Source organism: Acomys russatus, chromosome 17 (assembly GCF_903995435.1).
Source record: "Acomys russatus chromosome 17, mAcoRus1.1, whole genome shotgun sequence".
Taxonomy (NCBI): Eukaryota; Metazoa; Chordata; class Mammalia; order Rodentia; family Muridae; genus Acomys; species Acomys russatus.
The window spans coordinates 61,718,579-61,736,008 of NC_067153.1; the positions used below are offsets into that span (position 1 = coordinate 61,718,579).

General features: G+C 48.3%; 1 protein-coding gene across 1 annotated transcript in view; it reads right to left on the minus strand.

Annotated features, from left to right (window-relative positions):
- The window catches only part of Lima1 (LIM domain and actin binding 1), a 92,351-nt gene that overhangs the window by 9,703 nt on the left and 65,218 nt on the right, over positions 1-17,430 (minus strand). Inside the window, 5 exon segments of the mRNA XM_051160344.1 lie at positions 2,322-2,419; positions 3,482-3,539; positions 7,656-7,763; positions 12,070-12,218; positions 12,631-12,715. Of these exon segments, the coding sequence (XP_051016301.1) occupies positions 2,322-2,419; positions 3,482-3,539; positions 7,656-7,763; positions 12,070-12,218; positions 12,631-12,715 (498 nt within the window).

The window sequence follows — 17,430 nt, forward strand, 5'->3', positions numbered from 1 at the left end:
ACAATGATATATATTGGAATCTGATGCCCTCTTCTGTCCATGCAGGTGTACATGTAGACAGAGGACTCATATACATAAAATAAATAAATCTCTCTAAAAAAAAAAAAAGATTTATTTATTTATTTATTTATTTAATGTATACAGTATTCTGCCTGCATGTACACCTGAAGGCCAGAAGAGGGCACCAGACCACATTATAGACAGTTGTGAGCCACCACGTGGTTGCTGGGAATTGAACTCAAGACCTTTGGAAGAACAATCAGTGCCCTTAACCACTGAGCCATCTCTCCAGCCACCTATCCTTTTGTGTTTTGTTTTGTTTTGTTTGTTTTTCGAGACAGGGTTTCTCTGTGTAGGCCTGGCTGTCCTGGACTCACTTTGTTGACCAGGCTGCCCTTGAACTCACAGCGATCCGCCTGTCTCTGCCTCCCGAGTACTGGGATTAAAGGCGTGCGCCACCACGCCCGGCCTATGTATGTGTATCTTTGTGGGGCGCATATGTAGCTGCAGATGCCCAAGGAATCCAGAGGCTTTGGGTCTCCTTGGAGATGGAGTTAAGGGCAACTAAAAGATGCTGGGACTCAAACTCCGGTCCTTTGCAGGAGTGCTCAGAGCTCTTTCCTCTCTCTAGCCACCCCTCCCCGCCTTTAAATCTACTTTGGATGTAGAACCACAACCCAGACAGGGACATCCGGGCCGTGGAGAGGAGGGGGAATCCTGTGGCACCGCGACCTTGCTGGGCTCAGACCCTGGAAAAACGAAGTGCTGAGGGCAGCAGATCTGCAAGGCCAGGACGGAGTCACGGGCTTGCCCTGCCACCCCTGTGCTCAGCTCAGCTCTGCCCACGGCCTCTCAGCCCCTCTTTCGTTTGCACCAGTTTCTCTTGTTCTTTCCTTCAGCTTTTGTTCCTTTCCTGTAAACGGCACTCTCCTCGTGAATTTCTGCTTCCTTTAAACATCTCTTGGTTGCCCTCGCAATCTGCCCTTTAAACGCTGGCCTCTTCTGCTTCCTCTTTTGGTCTCAAACACCTATTGTGTCCTTTTTGTGTACGAAAACATTCATCTGGGGACCAGTCATGGACAGGAGAGAAATATTCCCAGCAGATATGTGCGTGGTGTGAGAGCAGCACAGACCACCTTAAACCAAGGTGAGAGAAACCTTTCAGTTTCTCTCAGGCAGAGCTTTTTTGTTTTGTTTTGTTTTGTTTTGTTTTGTTTTTAGAGTCAGGGCTTCTCTGTCTAACAGCCCTGGCTGGCCTTGAACTCACAGAGATCCACCTGCTTCGGCTCCCAAGTGCTGGGATTACAGGCATGCACCACCATGCCAGGCTTAAGCTGAGGTTTTAAAAACAAAACCCAGTGCGTCCCAGGAGAAGGCCAGCAAGGACGTGTGAGCGTCACTAGTTGCCACTCCTAGCACGGCAGGAGCTAAAATGCTAACAAGTGTATTAGCAACTCTGATATGAAATGTAGGAAAAATCTAATTCTTTGTATGTTCATGTGTGTGTGTGGGGGTGCATATGAAGGTCAGGGGTCAATGCCAGGTGTCTTCCTTAGCCACTTTCCAAGTTATTTTTTTGGACAAGGTTTCTAACTGAACCCAGAGCCCCCCAGTGAGCACCATAGATAGTCTGGTCTCTTTCACCCCAGCACTGAGATCACAGTCCTGCACCTCCATGCCCAGCTTTCCATGTGGGTGCTGGGGGAGCCAAACCTAGGTCTCCATGCTGTACAGCAAGCATTTTATCTACTGGGCTATCTCTGTTGCTCCCCCCTTATCCCCCCTTGGTTGCTGTTGTTTTGTTTGCCTCAAACTTACGGCAAACCTTCTGTCTCAGCTTTGAACTCACAGCAATCCTCCTGCTTCAGCCTCCTGAATGCTAGGATTACAGATGCGAGCCACCAAGACAAACCAATAGCCTTGGATGGCCTGGAACTCAAAGAGACATGCTGGCCTGCCTTCTGAGAGAATAGGCGTGTGCTATCCCATTTGGCTGAAAGTGAGTCTCTTTCATACATACATAGCATTCCTGGTGCCTCAGGAGGCCAGAAAAGGATAGCGAGCCACCTAGGACTGGAGTTACAGATGGTTGTGAGCCACCATGTGGGTGCTGGGAATTGAACCTGGGTTGTCTGAAAGAACAGTAATAGGTGTTCTAACCAGTCAGCGGTCTTTCCGGCCCCTCAGGGACTTTTAAGCATGCCCTTACTGGCATCATATCTAGGACGGCACCAACAGGTAACTGTGGGCAGAACGAAGAAAGCTGCAACACACGACACTGGAAATAAGAGTCTAAGAGTCAGAGGCAAGTGCCACCATACCTTCACCGTTTTAGAGGGAGAACTTTCCGGAAGACTGGAGGTTCTGGTGTCAGGACTCAGCAGCTTAGGGTGCACACTGGGCTTCACCTGGGGGTCACCTGATTGAGTCACAGAAGGCAAGCATTTTAGGGAAGTTTGTGGCAAGCCTCAGGGAGATTTTTTTTTCCAGAAAGCAAAAATATAGGTACTTCCCACCCGGGACTGGTCCTTAAAGGTATGTGCCACCGCGCCCGGCTTCACTCTTCTTTTTCAAAATTGACACAGGGTCTCATTGTGTGCCTTGGCTGGCCTGGAACTAGTTATATAGACGAGGCTAGCCTCAAACTCAGAGATCTGCTTGCCTCTTCCTCCTGAGTGTTAGGATTAAAGGTGTGCACCACTGTGGCCAGCTTGGTTTTTTGTTTTGTTTTGTTTTTACTCTTGATAAAGAATGAAAATGCCACATAAAGGTTTTCCTCATAATTATTTAAGTAAAACGCAAATTAACTTCTTGCCATGTATTTACCTCATGATGAAACTCAGAAGATCCTGGAAAGCCATTCACACAGCTACTAAGGGATCATTTAAACAAAACACCTGAGTCTAGAGTTGGGCAGATAAGATACCTCCATGGGTAACTTGCCGCTGAGCCTGACGCCCTGGGTTCGAGCCCCAGGACCAGCAGTAGAGGCAGAGCAGAGACTACTAAAGGTGTCCCAAGTCCACATGAAAATAAATGAATAAAAATATAATTCAAAAAGAATTTTTAAAGTCTGGAATCAACAAGGTACTAAAAGATTATGCTTTGTTTCTGGAGAAAAGAAAATGAAGGAAGAGCATATTGCGGGCCCAGCAGAAGACCTCAGGTTCAAGCAAAGCGAATGTGAAAGGCCACACTGATTTCAGCACTGTTTCTGGGCAGTCCCAAGGTAGGTTCACTAGCCACCTGCCTCTGCCTCCCGAGTGCTGGGACTAAAGGTGTGTGATGTCACCGCCCCCTAACAATATTTAATTTGACTTCTTCCTAAGCTATGTAATGTGTGGCGGGTACTCAAGTACCGGTCCCCAGATCCCAGTGGAAACTCTGATGAGCTGGGTTGCTGGGTTTGTATGTTCCTTCTGCAGCAGACAGCGAGGGAGACCAAGGGCCCCACCGCGCAGAGCTCAGAGCAAATGCTTACAGGGGTCATCTTCAGCAGGGGCAGAGAGGGCCGCCAAGCCAGCCTCAGTTACAGAAGCCTGCAGGAAAAAAAAAAAAAAGATTAAGGGGCATTAAGAAGCGCATTAAAAATAAAAGAGCAAACTGCTGCCAATGCCATAAAAACCTGCTGACTCCAGTTAGTCACTGGCTGCCTGAGGGGAAATAATGGCCCCAGAACAGCTGAGCATTTAAACAAGAGGCAGCAGAACGTCTTTTATGAGGATATTAACACCCCTCTCAATTACAGAGCAACACTAGAACAGACTGCACTTAACTGCCGCGCGCCCCCATCATCTCCCTCATAAAGAACCTGCAGGCCATATCTCAGGAAGAAAAAGCCAAACAAAACCGAGTGAAGGAGAGCAGCACTCCTCACCCGTCGCTGAGGACGGTCCTCGGCAGCGGGAAGGAACAGGCGCACACATGGGAGTTGCTCTGCCTCTGACTTCCCTGGTTTTCCGGCTGTGTGGTTTTGGTGGGAGGGTTAAACATGGGAGGTGGAGGCAGGAGGATCAGGAGTTGAAGATAAGCCTTGCTACGCTGTGAGCTTGGTGTTAGCCTGGGCTACAGTATACCGTGTCTCAAAAACAGAGCAACAGGACGGACAGTGCGCTCATCTCTTAGGAGCACTTGTTGCTCTTTTGAGAGATTTAATCCCCAGCACCCACGTGGTGGCTCATGATCATCTGTAGCTCTAGTCCTGGGGGATCCCACGCCCTTCCCTGACCACTTCAGAGACCAGGCACAAACATGGTGCATAGACATACATGCAGTTAGAACATTCATGCACATAAAATAATAATATAGATAAATCTAAGAAAAAAAAAACAAAACATTGCCACACCTGGGGTCAGGGGACACACAACAAACAACAAACAGAAATTCCTGCTCAAAATGTCAGTTATTTTTAATAGGAAGCAGATTTTTTGTTTTTGTTTCTCTGTGTAGCCCTGGCTGTCCTGGACTTACTTGTAGGCCAGGCTGGCCTTGAACTCAGAGATCCACCTGCCTCTGCCTCCCGAGCGCTGTGATTAAAGGTGTGCGCCACCACCACCTGGCAGGAAGCAGATCTTATGTATCTGTATATATCTTTTCCTCAGAAGCCGTCAGATTTAAATGAGAGCATCCGCCATCTTCATCCCTCTCTTCCCCACCCACTCTCCGGCTCATGATTTACTTGCAGCTCGTGCTCCTTTACTCTGTAATTAAAATGTTCTGATCTTGCCGTTCAGCCCAGAGGTCTAATTTCAAATCAAACCCGCACAAAGACAACGGGAAGGAAGCAGAAGACAGAACTAAGGACCATGAGCAGCTTGGTCCCCAATAGTGTGTCTTCAGCCACATTCATTAGGTAAACATAGGGGATTTCAGGGCTGGGGTTGTTTTTCTCCCCCAAGACAGGGTTTCTCTGTGTAGCCTTGGCTGTCCTGGGCTCACTTTGTAGACCAGGCTGGCCTTGAACTCTCAGAGATCCACCTGTCTCTGCCTCCCGAGCGCTGGGGTTAAAGGTGTGCGCCACCATGCCTGGTTTTTAAAATTTTTTTAATTTACAGACTACCTGGAAAATTCCAAACATATTTACTCGTTATATTTGAGAAACAACTTTCACTAGGCAGGTGTGGTGATCCACACCTTTTAATTCCTGAGGCAGAGGCAGGTAGATCTCTGTGAGTTTCAGGCCAGCCTGGTCTACATAACAATTCCAGGCTACCGAGGACCATAGGGTGAGACCCTGTCTACAAGAGAGGGGTGGGGAGCACTGTAAGGCTATATACAATTTATTGTTTATTATTTTTTAAAGATCTTTAATTTTCAGCCGGGTATGGTGGTACACGCCTTTAATCCCAGCACTCGGGAGGCAGAGGCAGGCATTCTCTGTGAGTTTGAGGCCAGCCTGGTCTACAAAGTGAGTCCAGGACAGCCAGGGCTACAAGAGAAACCCTGTCTTGAAAAACCAAAAAACCAAAACAACAAACAAACAAAAAAGATCTTTTATTTTTTATATACAATTGCTTTGCCTGTATGTATGTATGTGCACCATGAAGGTTCAGAAGAAGGTGTCAGATCCCCTGGAACTGGAGCTGCCATGTGGTTGCTGGGAATTGAATCTGGGTCTTCTGGCAGAGCAGCCAGTGCTCTTACCCGCTGAGCCGTCTCTCCAGCCCAGTATGAAACTTATTTGAGGAGTCTCTGACCATCAAGTATGCTATCTGCATAAAGCCGTTACCTGCTGCAACTAACCCGGCTGTCTAATGATTAAGGCTCGAATCACAAATGTGATTTGCTGAAACTTTTCACGGCTCCCACCCATGTTGCATGGCATCTAAGCCCTGAGGAAGGCCTAGAAAGCTCCAGATCTAGCCTTGGCCTTTCCTTCCACCTGGATCTCATTACTGCCTATTTGCAACTACCATTTTGCCAAATCAATCAAATGGCAACTTTTTTTTTTTTTTTTTTAAACAGGGTTTCTCTGTATATCCTTGGCTGTCCCGGACTCACTTTTGTAGACCAGGCTGGCCTCGAACTCACAGCGATCCGCCTGCCTCTGCCTCCCGAGTGCTAGGATTACAGACGTGGTACCCTTAAGAAGCCAGTCCTGGGTCCCTGTGTTGTCCTGTGCCTGCACAGCTACCCTTTTTCTCTTATGCAATCTTTCTCCGCTCACTCAGCCCATTCCTGCACAGTCGTCAAGGCTTGGCTCAGACGCCCCCTTCCTGAAGAAGTCAGGTGAGCAGGTTCTGAACCCTGTGGCTCCACCGTCTCTCATGGCACCTACTCTGACGATTCTTGGTAGCGAACATGCCACATGGTTTGGGGTGTGGGAGAAGAGAGGGAGGGCGTGAATGAGAATGAAGGTTTGGGGGGTGTCTTTCTTTGTTTTCCAACAGGGTCTTGCTGGCCTCGAACTCATGCTGCGTTTGCTGCCTTCACAGCTTCTAGGTTTATCATATTTGCTGCTCTGCCTGGCCCCGCCCTTAGCTTAGCCCCCATCATCTTAATTAGTTAGTTATGATATGTGGGGGCGGGGGAGAGCATAGCACGGCACACATGTGGAAGTCAGAGGACAGCTTGCAGGAGCTGGCTCTCTCCCCACCACCACGCGCGCGCCCTGGAGGTTGGACTCAGGCCCTCAGCTTGCCTGCAAGCGCCCGTCTCTGGACAGCCATCTTGTTGGCCCAGTCTTCAGTCTCTAAGCTTAGCACTTTGTCTGCTTAACATGCTGCCTGGGAGATTAAACTGCCTTGAGGGAGGAGGACTAGAGATGTAAGTCAGTGGTGGACCAGTGTGTGCGAGGCCTTGGATGAACTAACCACAAGTAAACCAGACCAAAACCAAACCAACAAACAGCCTGGAGTAGAAGAAGAAGCCAGAGTGGTGTCATGAGCCTATAGTCTCAGTTACTTAAGAGGCTGAGGCAGGAGGATTGCTTGAATGTACAAGCTCAAGATGAGCCTGAGCAACAGAGAGAGACCTTCATCTCAAAATGAAGTTAAGACAAAACAACAAACAAAGAAAATCTTAAAAAAAAAAAAAATACTTAAGAAGGCATATACTTAAGAAGAATACGGGAGTGCTTTAAAGGTAAAAATCTCGTGGCTGGAGAGATGGCTCAGAAGGTTAGAGCACTTGCTGCTCTTGCAGAGGACCCAGGTTCAAGTCGCAGCTCCTGCACGGTGGCTCAGGACTGTTGGGGACTCCAGTCCTGGGGGATTCAGCGCCCTCTTCTGACTCTGAGGGCCCTGGTCAAGCACTTGGTGTACGCACATGCGCTCAGGCAAAACATTTATACACATACCACAAAATAAATCTTAAGTAAGTCTTAAAAAAATAAAAATTACATCTCAGGCCAGACAGATTTTTTAATAAATGATTTCAGGGTTTTGGTTTTGTTTTGTTTTGTTTCCTGCTTTCTGAGCATTTGCTGAACAGAAGAATTTTCCAGTGAAGGCTCTTTACTTGGTCAGCTGTGAGCTGCAAAGCTTCCTAACTGAAATTATGTGACCTGCAAAAAATGACAGGCTGCCCTGGCAGCTGCCACCAAATTCCCAGAGACTGCAGCCTGGAGCTGGAGTCCCTTCCAATTTTAAGCACCTAATTTACGACGCTTGCTTCCTTGGCAACTGGACAGGGACTTTTTTTTTTTTTCAACCTACCTTTTTCCCCTCCTGACGGGAGCCGCAGACCTCAGGGCCTGGGGGCACATTCTCCTTCTGTTCCAATCTGTGAGGTCTTGTTTCACCTCCACTGGCTTTCAACTCATTCTATAAAGTAAGAAAAACCGGTGAACTCAGGATGCACCCATTCCCTCTCTCCTCACAGCACAGCGTTCAAATAAACTTGGAATGTGTGGGTTTTTTTTTTTTTTTTAATTCCTTCTCATAGAACTCAGGTCAAACCAACCCCCTGTCTCAAGCAAAACCCATTGCAATGACAAAAGCAGCTGTGTGGACACAGACCTTAACAGGGTTAAGTATCTGTGTGCCTGTCTCAAACGGGATGCACATTAGAACGCAGACACGTCGGCACGGACACACACACAGGCCACCCCCAGCACACGGCATTCTCGTGATTCACTCTAGCGGCACAGCTTGTGAAAGTGCAAAGCTTGTGAGTTTTATCCAGAAAGGACCGTTCTAGAGCAGGGAAGGCGACGCCAAGTGCCAATAATCAAAAAAATATACTGACCATAGATATAAATGCCCGGCCTGGAAAGAAAGACGACAGCAATGATGGACAGATATAAGAACCAAAATTATACTGAGTGATGCTATAAACAGTCTTTTTCTACGGAGCCTTCAAAAACAAGCTCTTCACATAAAATACATAAAGGTATACCTTAATCTGTATTTCAGCATTAAAAACATGCCTTAGTGCTGTTTTCATGTAAAGGAGACTGGGAAGAGAAGATTAAAATTAAACTAATCTATCAGAGGGAGATGAAGGTGGACATTTTCTATATTTACTGTGCCCTTTTACTCTATAGTCCCCACGTCCCCTTTCTCTCTCTTTCTGACAGGCTCTCCATAGTCTGTGCTGGCCGGAAACTCACTACCTAGCCTGTCTTTTTGATCCTCCTGCCTCCACCTCTCGGCACTTTCAGTTTCATGTGGCACTGGCGGTTAAACTCAAGGCTGGGCTCCAGGCAGCACTCCACCGAGCTACCCTCCCATCCTCTCCCTGTGATCCTCGGAGCCGTCTAAGGCCACAGAGCTCATAAGTGTGGACGTGACGGAGTGTGCTAAGGTCAGCTTCTCCAGCATGGGCGGTGCACTGGAAGAGGCCCATTAGGAGGAGAGCTGCGCCAAGGATGTGCCCTGCTACAGTCCTAGCCGCTAAAGAATTTGAGCCATTCTTTGAGGATGAGATAAAACAAGCACTCTTCACAAGAGCTTCTAGAGACTTCTCAACCCTTCAAATCTCCAGAGCAGAGCTGCAGTGAAGAGACCCGTCCAGGGGAGTTCTTTTAGAGAAAGCATCTCTGTAGCCTGGCTGTCCCAGAACTGGCTTCGGACTCCCACCCACTCCGTGTTGCTGCACCCTGAGGTTCTGTTCTGATTTTAAGGAGGAGCTGAGGCCTTAGCTCAGCTGGTATAGCATTTGCCTGGCACGCACAAAGCCCTGGGTTCCATCCCCAGCACCATAAAACCATGTGTGATGGCATGTGCCTGGAATTCCAGCTCTTGGGAGCTGGAGGCAGGAGGTTGAGGAGTTGAAGGCCTGCCTTGGCTACATAGGCAGCTGGAGGTCAGCCTGGGGTACGCCAGCACTGCCGGCAGCAGAAGGATGCTTTGTTTCCACCATGCCTGCTGCGATCTCCAGTGTGCTAAACAAACAAAGAAAGAAAAAACAAAAAAACCAAAACAACCAAGGTCACTAAACAGGAGTCCCTTGGGTGGAACGTTTGCAGCAGGAAGGTGCAGACAGACAGACAGACAGACATCCCTAGTAACAGGAAGAAGGAAAGCTCTCCGCCTCATGCTCTCTGCATCTCCTGATCCTCGTTCTCAGGGAAGCCTGGTTCTGCTCACTTGTCACACTGGGTCAGCACTCAGCTTATTGATTTGTGCATGCGCCTCTGGTAAACTACTGAGTACTGGGGTAAGGGTTAGGGTGTAGCTCAGCAGGGAGCACTCATCTCCAGTGTATGAAGTTGTGATTTCAACCAGTACTGAATTATAAGGAGAGAGAGACAGAGAGAGAGAGAGAGAGAGAGAGAGAGAGAGAGAGAGAGAGAGAGACTGTGTCTCAGAGAATCAGCCTGTCAGTGCTGCTGCATTCTTATTCTTTTTTTTTTTTTTTTTTGGTTTTTCGAGACAGGGTTTCTCTGTGTAACAGCCCTGGCTGTCCTGGACTTGGTTTGTAGACCAGGCTGGCCTTGAACTCACAGCGATCCGCCTGCCTCTGCCTCCTGAGTGCTGGGATTAAAGGTGTGCGCCACCATGCCCTAATGCATTCTTATGGGGGGGGAGGAGAGAATGTCTTAACTACTGGAATACACATTTCAATCTCAAATATGCACAATTGCTGGGCGGTGGTAGTGTACGCCTGTAATCCCAGCACTCAGGAGGCAGAGGCAAGTGGATCTCCATGAGTTCGAAGCCAGTCTGGTCTACAAAACTGAGTCCAGGACAGCCAAAGATACACAGAGAAACCCTGTCTTGAAAAACCAAAAAAAAAAAAAAAAGAGCCGGGCGTGGTGGCACATGCCTTTAATCCCAGCACTTGGGAGGCAGAGGCAGGCGGATCGCTGTGAGTTCGAGGCCAGCCTGGTCTACAAAGTGAGTCCAGGATAGCCAAGGCTACACAGAGAGACCTTGTCTCGAAAAACCAACCAATCAAACAAACAAACAAACAAAAATCTGCACAATTTCAATCTGTCCAGAAACTATGAGACTCAGTACTGTTCTCCCAAGTTTGTTAAGACCTTTGTCCATTAATAGATATTGTATTCTGAAATCACAGAAGGAGAAGTTCAGCTAGTTCAGCTAGGGCTGCCGCTTAGTGCTACTGGTCTTCTCTGGCTGTGGTTCTGGGCTCCGGTTCTGTACTACAGCAGACAGATGACACAGAAGAGGATGTGATGACACTCTGTGCTCCTGTCACCTCAGGACTCAGGAGGGAAGTTGAGACGAGAGGTTCTCTGTGAGTTTACAGCTTGCCTGGGTTACAGAGTAAAATCCTAACTCAAGTAAGGGAGTGGTGGCACACGCCTGTGATCCCAGCACTGGGGAGGCAGAGGCAGGCAGGTCTCTGGTCTAGAGATCGAGTCTAGGACAGCTAGAGCCCCTAACATTGGGAATTCAATCCCGAGCCCCAGGAGTGCCAGACACGTGCTGCATCAAGACTGGGAGATCACATTCCCAGTTCTCTTCAAATTTCTTTTAACAAAATGCCCAGGATGTGCAGATGCATGAGGGCGGAGAGCAGATTACTGGTGCAACAGGTGAACACACAGAGAAGGAGCTTCTGTGGGGACTTACAGAAGGGCTCTGGACCTCAGACAGCAGTGACGGTTGTACACTAAAATACACTAAAAAAGTTAAAAATCACCCAAGTTTGTACTTGGTTTGTTTTTTCCTGTGGAGCCAGGGATCAGACCGAGGGCTTCAAGCAAGCCAGGCAAAGGCTCCACCATTGAGATGTGTCCTCAGACAGCCTTTGCGTCAATAAAATGGCGGATCTGTGCTGCACGAATGATATTTAAACGAAAACCTTAATAGAAAGACTCCACACTAATGTTCAATTCACCTACTATTTTTTCTATTTCCCATGATTCTCCTGAGAAAGGAAATAAGAGCTGAAGATGTAATCCAATGTAGCATGCGTGCCTAGCAGGCACAAAGGCCTGAGTTCAGCCCTAAGCACCCACCACAAAACCAAAACTCATAATAAATGCTCCTATAAAAGCTAGTGAATACTGCTTCTTCCCCAACGACAGTGAAAAAGCTCAGTATGGGCTGGAGAGATGGCTCAGAGGTTAAGAGCACTGCCTGCTCCTCCAGAGGTCCTGAGTTCAGTTCCCAGCAACCACATGGTGGCTCACAACCATCTGTAATGAGATGTGGTGCCCTCTTCTGGCCTGTGGGTACACATGCAGGCAGAACACAGTAAACATAATAAATAAATGACTCTTTTTTTTTTTTTAAATGGAAAAGATAAAATAAAATAGAAAGGCTCAGTAGGCAAGCCAGGAGGAGCCCTGATATCACGGCTGTGACATCACAGTGGGGGGAGGGGAGACCAGAGCATGTACACTTGCAAACGAAGGAGTGGGGTAGGGGTGTCAGGGGCATGACTTATGTAAACTCCTCCAGGTGCAGGAGACATTTCCTAGTCGCATTGCACTGTCCGTTGGCATTGGATGGGATATGAACTGGTACAGGGGACACAGGCGTGGTGGTGCATGCCTGTGATCCCATCACTCGGCGAGGCAGAGGCAGGCAGGTCTCTCTGAGTTCGAGACCAGCCTGGTTTACAAAGCAAGTCCAGGACAGGCAGGGCTACACAGAGAGACCCTGTCTTGAAAGACAAAACAAAACAAACAAACAAGCGGTGCAGGACACGTACGGTGTAGCTGGCTGAGCTGCTCTGCTTAGACACAGCAGCCTGGTACTTGGCCATCCGGTCCTTTATGGAGGTTTCCGAGAGGCGTGGCAGCTCCAGGCTCCGCTTACTCTCATTTTTCTCTGAGTTGTACGAAGAAGATGACAAATGACCTGGGAGGGTGGGGACAACACGCTTTGTTAGAGGAGAGATGCTAAACCTTGGGCGGCTGTGATCTAGTGTGCAGCTGCTTCTAGCAGAAGTGCAAGGAAGGCCAGGTCTGGTGGCCAGGTGTGGCGGCTCTCATCAGTAATCCCAGCACCGGTGAGTCAGAGATTGGAGGATCACAAGGTCAAGGTCAGGCTTGGCTACATAGAGGTTCTAGGCCAGCCTGGGCTAGAGACCTTGTCTCAAACACACCACATAAAAACAAAAATCGGGAAAGCTAACAGAGAGCCGAGTGGCTGAAAAAAGCTTGTGGAGAACGCACAGACTTCTCTCTAATGCGCGCGCACCATTCTTCCCTTTGAGGGCAAAAGGTTCCGCAGCAAGCAGGACAGCTTCACACACTCTCCGCTGGCTTACCTGGGCCTATTTCCAGGTCATCCAGGGAGCAGCTGTTTTCAGAGAGCCTCCTTCCACCCGCAGCTCGGCTTTGGGTCCAAAGACTCTGTCCGGAAGATAGGAAATACTGACAAAAGGGCCACGGCTCTCTCATAAGAAAATCTAGGTGAAAACTTTGTAAATATCAAGCATTACACACTCATGGGTGCTCATGGGAAAACAAATAACTCTATAGTCAAAGCTTTGTGCTGTTGACCACTGCGAGAGAAGAGTTCTCCTATCTCAGGTGACAATGACGTGTCCCTGAAGGCTGCTGAGGCACAGGCGGCATCCACTGTTCTCCTTCCCCGCCTCGGTGCCCGCTGCTGTCTGCTGCCTTGGCAGTCTCTGTCATCGCTTTCTTAATGGTCCCATTATCTTTTTAATTGGTTTTTCTCCTACCTCCTAATCCAGTCTTTGCGAGGCTACCATTATCCCAACTAATAAAATAAGTATTCGAAAATCTCCGTCTCCCCTCAGCTCCCCTCTTCAAACTCCTTGCAGAATTCCCAATAAGTCCTTGACTGCCGCTGCCAGTGTTCAGTAGACTGCCGATGGCCCTCCTGGGCTGCTCAGCGCCTCCCTAGCCTCCTCTCTGCCACAGCCTTTATCCTTCAGGGAGCTCAAACTGCTCTGAGGACTTATATCACACGTTTGTGCATCTGTCTGACAAATGCTATCTGTTCACGACAGTGCCACTCTGTCCCCTGAAGGTGGCCAGTCATAATCTGTTACAACGCTGGGCTGGGCCTGCGAGCCCACTGAGGAAGGTCACACCTCTGCCCTCACACACTTCCAGGGGAGGGGGTTTGTTCCTTCAGTGCTGGGGACTAAGCCTGGGACTTTGTCCTTGCCAGGCCAGTGCTGCACACTGAGCTGCAGACACTAAACACCTGAGATCTCAACACTTTTGTGTCTCATATTTTGGAGAGACCTTTAATTATAGTTACAAATTAGGCCAAGGGTGGTGGCACACACCTGAGATTAATCCTGTCAGAGGCCAGGGACCAGGAACTCAAGGGCAGACTGCAAACACAGGAAGTAGAGGGCATCCCACCTCACAAAACCCAAAAGAAAATAAAGTATTAAATTTGTAATTTGGGGACTTGACAACCTGGAGTGTGGAGTCCCGAGAGCCAGGGTGTCAGGAGGCACTTCCTTACATCCCCCCCCTCCTCCCCACTTCCGTCCAGGTTGAGCCCCAAATGCAGAGCCCCAAATATCCTGAACCTTTTGAGGCACGGGCAGTTAGCCAATCCAGGAGGACTGTGAAGTTGAGTGCAGCCAATGGTAGGAGATGCAGTCACCATCTTCCACAGGGATAAAAGGTAGGAGCCATTTTGGCCTGCTGTGTTGTTAGCTCCAGAGCGCCCTTTTCACAAAAAAACATTGCCTTGCTGAGATAATTTTGACTCCCTTGAATGAATGGAGATTTTTATCATGTGTTTGTTTCTTATTAATAAACACTAATAAAAGTCATTAAAAATTTAAATACAGTGAGATAACTGACTTCATAAATTCACTATGTATTTAAAACAATTTATTCCTTGTTAGTTCTAATTACCCTATAATAATATATTTCAAATAAAAACCAAAATAAAACTGAGAGTGGTGACTCATACTCCTAATCCCAGCAGGTGAAGAGTAAGTAAGGTAGGCGCACTGTCATGGGTTCAGGTCACAATGGCTATAAAGCAGGACCTTGTCTCATAAAACCGAAACAAACAAAACCCCGACTCTGCCACATCATGCTTAGGTCAAGTTCGCTCACATCAACTTAACTGGCTCAATATTTCCAGCTTGTGGAACGCTGAGAGCCGAGGTGGAGATCAGGGTCTGGCAGGACGCGCTCCAGCCACACTTCTGGTTTTGCAAAGGCCAAGCATTGATGGCTTGGTCTCAGCTTGTTGCTGGAGGGGGTGGTGAGACATTTGTGGGGTCTAAGTAGGAAAGCCAAAATAACTTTGTTCCCTTATAAGTTGACTCTCAGTTCCTTCATACAGTGACAGAAAAACAACAGTGGTCACTCACGTTTCAAAAGTTCAACTGCAATTGTCAGTATGCTATAAGATAACTGAAAAAAATTTTCAGAAATTAGTATTTTTCAGGACTCAAAAAAGAAAAAATCGGTGCTGGAGAGAGGTGGCTCAGCAGTTAAGAGCACTGTTTGCTCTTCCAGAGGTCCTGGGTTCAATTCCCAGCCTCACAACCATCCATAATGATATCTCGTTCCCTCTTCTGGCTTGCAGTTGTACATACAGGTAGAGCACTCAAATACATAAAATAAGTAAGTAAAATCTTAAAAAAACAAAACAAAACACCACCAACAACAAAAACAAAAGAAAAACAGCCGGGCGTGGTGGCGCATGCCTTTAATCCCAGCACTCGGGAGGCAGAGGCAGGCGGATCGCTGTGGGTTCAAAGCCAGCCTGGTCTACAAAGTGAGTCCAGGATGGCCAAGGCTACACAGAGAAACCCTGTCTCGAAAAACCAAAAAACAAAACAAAACAAAACAAAACAAAACAAAACAAAAGAAAAAATCCTGGAAATTACAAATACATCTCAAAAGATTTCTGCAGTCTTTCTCTTTCCTTTCTCTCTTTTCCCTCCCTCCCTCCTTCCCTCCCTCCCTTCCTTCTTAGTATTTAGATGGGCAGAGGATGAGATAGGGCCTCACTATATAAACCAGGCTGGGCTTGAACTGAGCCAGCCAGGCAGTGGTGGCGCATGCCTTTAATCCCAGCACTCGGGAGACAGAGGCAGGCTATTGTAGTGTGCATGCACCAACACATGTGTATATGTATGTCTGTGTGTACGTGCGTGCTTGCTTGCGTGTGCATGTGTGTGTGTACGTGTACATGTGTGGGTGGGCACATGTGGATGTTGGAGGACTACTCTCAGGACTCCTGCCACTGAGGGCTCCAGGAATCTGAACTCGGGTCCTCTGGCTGCCAAGCATGTGCTTTTACCTGCTTCAACACCCTGCCAGCCCTAAATACTTAGTATTTTCTAATATGTATATCTTGACAATTACACACATGTACAGAGTACATGGTGACCAGGCTCTACTTTCCTTCTCTCTCTTTTTGAGGCAGGTCTCACTATGCAGCTACAACTGGCTATGAAGACCAGGGTGACTTTGAACTCACAGTGATCCTCCTGCCTCTGACTCACCGAATGCTGGGATTAAAGGCATGTGCTGCCTTGACTGCTTCTATATTCTTTTTATTTATTTATTTTTCTGAGACAGGGTTTCTCTGTGTAGACTTGGTTGGTCTGGACTCACTTTGTAGACCAGGCTGGCCTCGAACTCACAGAGATATGTCTACCTCTGCCTCCTGAGTACTGGGATTAAAGGTGTGAGCTACCATGCCCAATGGCCCAGTTCAAACTCAGGCCAGATAAGAGCTACATTAGGGAAAAAAAAAATCTGGGTGTGGTGGGGGCTGGGGATTACAGATGAATTTACATTCTGCCAAAGATAAAATTCAAGTACAAATGCAAGCATGTGCATTACAAGTTGCAACCCGCAAAGCTCACCTAGTCCACGTCCCTGCCTAGGGTTAGGTTCTACAGGGAGTGAGTGAGGGGAACAGAAGCTGCGGGTACAGAGGTTTTACCTCATCAATTCACAGGAATAAAACTGCCCACCTTTGCTGGCTTTTAACTTAAGTGCTCCGGTGAAAAGTGGATGTGTCTCAGACTGGCAGTCTCAGCACTCAGCAGAGGCAGGAGGATTACCCAAAATTTGAGGCCATCCTGGTTTACACAGCCAGTTCCTGGACAACCAGGGCAACAGCAACATAGTGAGACCCAAAAAATATGGGTGTGATGGTCTGGAAAGATGGCTCAGAGGTTAAGAGCACTGACTGCTCTTCCAGAGGACCTGAGTTCAATTCCCAGCCAGCATGGCTCCCAGCCATCTATAATGAGATCTGGTGCCCTCTTCTGGCGCACAGGTGTAAATGCAGGCAGAGCACTTGCCTTACAAACATGAAGACCTGAGTGTGACCCCCAGCCCCCAGTCCCCCTCTTAGAGCCACAGGTGGGGGTATCTGCTTGTAGTCCCAGTTCTGTGGAAGTGGAGACACTCAGGAGTCAGCCACACTAGTAGGGAAGAGGGCAGGGCAGGGTATGGCTCAGAAGATAAAGGCATTTGCCACCAGGCCTAAGGATGAGTATGACCCCTGAGGCCAACACGGTAGAAGGGGAGAGTGGCTCTCAAGAGCTTTCCTGACTCCTCACCGGAGTTACGTAAGTGTCCCCTCCCCCAGCGGGTTATATAAAAACCACAAACTATACAAAGAGTGAAGAAACAAGGGAGACCACTCCTGAAGAACAGCAAGCAGGATCCAGGGCAGGCCAGACTCATGGAGGAAGACTTGGCCTCACAGCAAAACCATACCACAGCAAAACCTAAAACACTAACCCTAACCCTAAACCACAGGCCATATCTCACTCTGGGCTACACCGGAGCCTTAGGAATACTTTTTGGTTGGGCCTGGTGGAGTAGAGTTAGACTCCAAATGCAAGGCAGGAGATCAGGCTAGCCTGGGGCGGTGTGGCGGTGGGGGTGGGGGAGGGGGGTTTTCGGGGAGAGGAAGGGGGTAGGGGTTGGGGGTTGGCGGTGGGGGCGAGAGGGAGTCAGGTGGGGGGGTGTGATGACTGGGGGGGGGGCAGGAGAATGAGCAGACATATAGTCTTCAAAACCCTGGGGATCAGTGTACAGACTGGTTCTGAGCAGGAATATGGCTCCTCATATCCAGTGGGCTGCAGTGGGCC